We start from the raw sequence: 6414 nt of genomic DNA, 5'->3' as shown, positions 1-6414 counted from the left end.
GGGAGCGGGAGCCTCACCCCAGTTAGGAGCACCCCTGGCAAACTACAGCTCCCAGAATTCTTAGCGTGCGAGGGGGGCGGGAAGTGAGTGGCTTTGAATATGCGGCGTGAACGGGGTGTGAGTCAGTGGTTCTCCAAAGGCGCGCCAGGAAAGGCTGGCGGGAAGATTCAAGGATCATCAGAGACTTTTAAACAGTTCAGCACGGTATTTTATAGTAGCAAAAAAATTAAAAATATTGGAAACATACAAATGTAATGGAGAGTGCACGCCTAACTTGAGGAGGCATACATTTGTGGGATGGGATGTGTGTGTCTTAACTTTATTTATAAGCCTGTTTATTATATATACGTATTTTATTTTCTTGAGTTTTCATTTTTGCTACATAACCAATTAAACATTTTACAAACTTTGAAACATCCAGTGACTTTGCTTCTCCTTCCATGGTTCGTGGTTTCCTGTATGTTTTACTATGACCATTCAAATCAATTTTCAAACTTTTACATCAATCAGTTACTATTTACTCTGTTGGATTTATTTTAATGCTGCCAGCGTTTTCAGCTGTGTACAATTATTTTCCATATATTCAATAAATATTTTCCACTCTACTTTAAATATATGTTGTTCTTGCTCTCTTAATCTGTGGGTTAAACCTGCAAGTTCTGCATATTCTAACATCTTTAAGTTGCCAATCCTCTTTTTGGGCCAACAAAACACAGGCTTTTGTTGTTGCATACATAAATAAACTACTGGCACCTAGGAATTTCTACTTGGGTTATTCCCAACAAAAAGGACTGGGTTTTTGGGGAAGGCAAATTTAAACATTTTTTTCAGTTCATCATAAATAATTTCCCAATATTCTTTCACCTTTCTGCATGTCCACCACATATGAAAAGGGTACCTCCCATTTCTTTACATTTCCAACACGTATCCAATTCTATGTTATACATCTTAGCCAACCTACTGAGAGTTAAATACCATCTAGGAATCATTTTCAAATACAGTGGTACCTTGGTAGTTGAATGGCTTGGCTCCCGAATTCTTAATTCATTCCGGAGGTCCGTACTTAACCTGAAACTGTTCTTAACCTGAAGCACCACTTTAGCTAATGGGGCCTCCTGCTGCTGCTGCGCTGCCGGAGCACGATTTCTGTTCTCATCCTGAAGCAAAGTTCATAACCTGAAGCACTATTTCTGGGTTAGTGGAGTCTGTAACCTGAAGCATATGTAACCCGAGGTACCACTGTATACAGTATTGTCCAGTGTGTCATTGGATGCTTAACTAGCTTGTCTTATGTTTCCCATTCTAACAAGAAATAATACATTTCAGACAGATGTTTATCCTTATTTTTTAACAGTTCTTTTTCAAATTGTGATCTTTGGTCCAAAACTAAAAATCATGGCAACATAATAATGTAAATGGGGCAGCCAAGAGAAAAAGAAGGGAGGAGAGAGATGTAAAAAAACAAAACAAAACCTAAGTTAAAAGAGTCAACTAGATAAATTGTTACTTCTCTCCCAAACTGATCATGTATAAAATCCACACATTCACAGAGGGTAACTAATGGTTAATATTTATTTAGATCTTTTGAAAAAGTGCATAGTACAAGCAAAAACCTTAGTTAAAAAACTGCAAATTCCCAAATGGCACAGATACGATTTTTGTCTGGCATGATTCAAACAATTTTAAAGCCTCCCAGTCTAAACTATAAAAGCACAAGTCACATTATTACTCACGTTCTGCATCAGAAAATTAAGGCTAAGTGAACTGCTGATATTCTATAAGCACATGTGAACCTAGGGTCAATGAAGATTTCTGTGATCAGGATTTCCCTTTGTTTTGAAGCATGTTAATAGGAGCTGTAGGATGGGATTTGATCAGGGCTGCAGTGTAGAATGTGTGGGGGTATAGCTCTCTTCTCCCATGGTGGTCTTACAATTAAAACTCCCTCCCTGAAGCTGTTTAGCAGGTGGTGGTGACTTTAATTAGGAAACACCATTAGAAAAGAGGGTGATCCCGTCCTCAGGTGCCATGGTCCTAATCCAAATCTCTTCCCTACTTTCCCGCCCTGTGTGGCTACTATTAACTTTTTTTTAAGTGTGAGAAAGCCTGATGCAATGTCTAGTTTGTGCATTCAAAGGGTGTGTGGTTTTTGTTTGTTTAAAAAGTATTAGAAACTAAAGCATAAACCGCAAGCCTGCTTTCTCATTCCCATCAAGCAGGCTGTGGCAGTGCCTCTTTCCATCTGATCACTGAACCCTTAATGCAAAGATCAAGTTCTAAGAAGATTCATGAGAAGTGAATCTTGTAAAGAGGCACTAAAGGACACCTTCCTTTCCTCAACCACCACCAGTGTAAGTGTATTGGAAGAGGAGGGAGAATGCAGTTTGGGCCTCTCAGAATATTTCTGTTTCCCCTAGTACACTAGACTAGATGTTGGTTGACAGCCCCTATTTCCCCACCATCCCTCCATCTGAAATCTTAAAGCAGAGGTTTTCAAGCTGTTCTGGCAATCCTCAAGTTCCCTGCCAGGTTTGACAAGGATGCACAAACATGTCTGGAAGTCAGCTTCCAATGCCTAGCTGTACTATAGCATGCCGATCCATGAAGACCAAGAGCAACAGGTCCATCATAGACAAAGCTAAATGTAATGAACACCACCACAATTTTTTTTAACGTTATTTGAATCTTCTGCAACACGCTGTTTTGCGGCAGGTTAAGCAATCTGGAACAGCTTCTCTGATGCACAAAAGACTGTCTTAAAGCACAGTACGGATTGTTCCGCTTGCTCCTAAGTTAGCAAGAATGTTAATCATCATACGTTGTCTGGGGTGGCTGAAAAAAAATTGCTAGTAGCGCCCCCATACCCGTAAACAAAAAAACTTACCATGGTACAATTTAGGACCCTTATTAAGGCACATTTATTCTACTGTAGAAGTGTAAATCACAACGAGATTGGTTTAAATTTGCCATGGCTTTTCCCATAACAAGATGAAAGGAGTCAAGAAGGGCCATAACTCAGTGTTGAAGCATCTGCTTTGCATGAAGAAGGTCCTAGACAAATCCTTGGCATTTCCAAGTAGAAGAAGAGTTTGGATTTGATATCCTGCTTTATCACTACCCTAAGGAATCTCAAAGCGGCTAACATTCTCCTTTCCCTTCCTCCCCCACAACAAACACTCTGTGAGGTGAGTGAGGCTGAGAGACTTCAAAGAAGTGTGACTAGCCCAAGGTCACCCAGCAGCTGCATGTGGAGGAGCGGGGAATCGAACCCGGTTCAGCAGATTGCGAGTCCACTGCTCTTAACCACTACACCATACTGGGAACGTCTCCTGGGAGTGTCACTGCCAATCAGTGTAGACAACAGCGAGGAAGATAGACCAATCCAGTATAAGGCATCTTCCTCAAAAATATTTTTGTTCGAGATCCATATTTTAGGGGTCACTGATGCAAATTTAGTATAGGACCAAAGAAATGTTTTGTTTGCAGAGTTAGGCCATTATTGCTGCATTGCAGGGGGTTGCACTAGAATGATGGTCCCTTCCAACTCTACGATTCTGTAAATTATTGCAAGCCGTTTTGCTGCGATATTGCTAAATTGCTATAAAATTGTCAGTAAGAAGCTTCATAGCCAATCTAAAACATAAAAGGGTTCTTTTTGTTCTCTGATGAAGAAAAACAGGCAGAGTTGTTTTGTTTCACTCCCAGCTGCAGTCTTAGGAACACTTACTCAGATGCAAGCCCCACTGAACATAATAGGACTTCCAAGTAAACATGCACAGGACTGAACAGCATAATGTTCTTAAATTACTTATTGCATATGTATTTTCCTTTCCAGTAGTTAAAACTGGAATTATGAGTACATGCATACCAAATCATCTAAGCCATCTTATATTTTCCTGTTGGTTATTCCAAGAATAAAGTAAAGTAATTGACAATGCATAAGAAAAATGCAAATTACAATTCCTACATTTCATTTCTGGCAACCATAAATTATGTCTCATTGAAAAGTCTGTTCAAAGAAGCCAAATTTGAGGATGCTTTCAGCATTAAAGCTGTTCTACACATTGCATACTGAGATAGCAGAATTCTGGGCTGTACATTTGAGACTGCAGGTGGGAGGTGCATGCTTTTGAACGCTTCTGCACCTAGGAAGGGGATCTCTGCAAGATGTAAACTATTCCATCAGACACAAAGGTTTCATGAGGCCTTCTCTAATGCGATAGTTTATTTGAAGCAGGAAAGGTTTTAGCATTCAGAACGATGACACCTTCCACACATCTGCAATTGCAAGTGGTACAGTCCAGAATTTTATCACCTCAGCTTACCACTTCAGTTTCTGTGGTATACAGAATATCTCTTGCTGGGGATTTAAGCAACACTTAAGATGTCTCTTAAGATGTCTTAGGGTATGTCCACAAGTGATCCTGAAGACTCCTATTTGTCTCCCGCACACTTTAAGGGAAAGCTAAACATAGATAATGTAATTCATAACGCATAAAACAACATTTTAAATCCAAATGGCAGTCCTTAAAACTATGTTTAATATTTGCAAGCAATCTGTTCTATTTCTGTGAACATTTGGTGTCTTTACATTACTGTTTGCTGATTCCATCCATAAAAAAATGGCAGCTGGACTCTTGCCTCAGAGGCACTGCTCTGGCATGCTGTTTCTAAGAATATGAAAATGTTAACGTCTGAAAATAAATAATGCAGATTGGAGTGATGCAGCAAGTAAGTACATAGGATAAATCTAGTTCTATGGATTTCAAAATAGAATGAGATTGTTGTATTTGGTCATTGTTTCCTCCCCAGTATTTGAATAAGATATATTGAGGTGTTCTGATCTACAGTTCCAGAAACAGTCCAATATGCATAGACTGCTTCCTTCTTTCAAAGGCTTCTAACAACTTCAATGACAGGGGAAAACTTTACAAATGCATCATTTTTACCTACATACACCATGCTGCTGCCCTGCCACCGAACTGAATGGGAAACCTTTACAATCCAGAGCAGCTTCACATGCACATTGGAGCCCTACATTTACAGAAAATAACTGGATATAGGTAGCTGTGGACTGTAATAGCCACTACAGAGAAGTATACAGGTAACTATTTTTATTATAGTATTTGTAAATATTCCTAGTTTCAAATGTAACATTTAGTTATGCACTCTTTAGTTATCTTAATACAATACTAAATTTATTTGCTTGTTTCCAATAAATACATTTAATTTGGCCTTATTTTAGAGAAGGATGTACTTTGGACAACACTAACACAGATATAAATAGTAGACAGAACCCCTGTGAAACAATTCTGGTTCGCAGGCACAGAGTAAATCCAAAGTTGTATTGATGAGATACAATTTGGGTTTTTCTAAATTGGGGAGCCTAACGTGTGGCCAGTTGGATGTTGCCAGACAATAATTTACACCATCCCTGACCGTTGGCCATGCTGATTGGAAATGATGGCAGTTTTAGTCCAGCAATATTAAGAGGAGCACAGATTAGCCACCCCTGTTCTAAATCAACTCTATAGATAATGGCACATTCAATGGGAACTTTTGTGCAGTTCCCTCCACCCCATAAATGTACATAGATCATGGAGACATTATTGGTGGACTGCAGGGAAAGAACTGTTTGAAAAATGACAACTAGGCTTTAATTTTCTTTCGGATATTATTGCAAAGTGCAATAGTGCCTAGAGTCCAATGAACATCAGCAAAACTGCCACATATGTTAACTTATTCAAATATAACGGGAGGGGGTGCAAAAGAATTATAAATGTATGGAGCAGAACTGTATTGTGTGCGACATAGAGGAGTATTCTGGTCACGTTCGTTCTTTTGGTCGTGCAGGTTACAGTCGCTGAGCTTCCTCCAGTAAGGTCTAGTCCACAGGTGGAGCTGGTGGTTCTTGCCCCTGTGTGTCAAGAAAACACTGATTTATATATTTTAATTTCATCTAGCAGCCTGGTTTTCAAGACAGACATTCTATGTAAAGGGGCATGACATAATACAAATTAAAACATAGGTAATAAAATATAAAGCATCTACTTAAAACTACTGAAAGCTAGCGCAAATAACCCAACGTAACTTAAAACACATACATAACCAGAACTCAGCACTAGTTCTACTGCTTGCAAGTTACTCACTGAAGGCCATGACAAAAAGATGGGTCTTCAAGGCCCATTTAAAAGTATCAAGGGATGAAGCTTTCCTCATGTCACATGGGATTGAATTCCACAACCGCAGGCCACCACCAAAACGTCCCTGTTCTATGTGCCCGCCATTAGAACAATAGGAATGTGTACAAAAGAGAAGAAAGATTAGAACAGAAGAAGGAAATGTGTACAAGAGAAGAAGCTGTCCATTTCAAGTTTCGGTGTACACCTTTTTGAGTTGAGGAATGCAATGGCA

The 6414-nt window shown here is 39.3% G+C and overlaps 1 protein-coding gene and 1 long non-coding RNA gene across 6 annotated transcripts in view; one reads left to right on the top strand and one right to left on the bottom strand.

The window, feature by feature from the left end:
- The window catches only part of LOC310686438, a 425293-nt gene that overhangs the window by 394555 nt on the left and 24324 nt on the right, over positions 1-6414 (top strand). The window lies entirely within an intron of this gene.
- SMIM14 (small integral membrane protein 14) overlaps positions 1555-6414 on the bottom strand; it is a 34989-nt gene continuing 30129 nt past the window's right edge. For all 5 annotated transcript variants that reach the window (XM_083460211.1, XM_083460210.1, XM_083460212.1 and 2 more), the window contains one exon: positions 1555-5917. In XM_083460211.1, the coding sequence (XP_083316337.1) occupies positions 5885-5917 (33 nt within the window). In that variant the 3' untranslated portion in view covers positions 1555-5884. The remainder of the gene's footprint in view (positions 5918-6414) is intronic.

This window comes from Podarcis liolepis (assembly GCF_965112155.1).
Source record: "Podarcis liolepis genome assembly, chromosome: 9".
In the NCBI taxonomy this organism is placed as follows: domain Eukaryota; kingdom Metazoa; phylum Chordata; class Lepidosauria; order Squamata; family Lacertidae; genus Podarcis; species Podarcis liolepis.
This window is presented reverse-complemented; position numbering and strand designations above follow the sequence as displayed.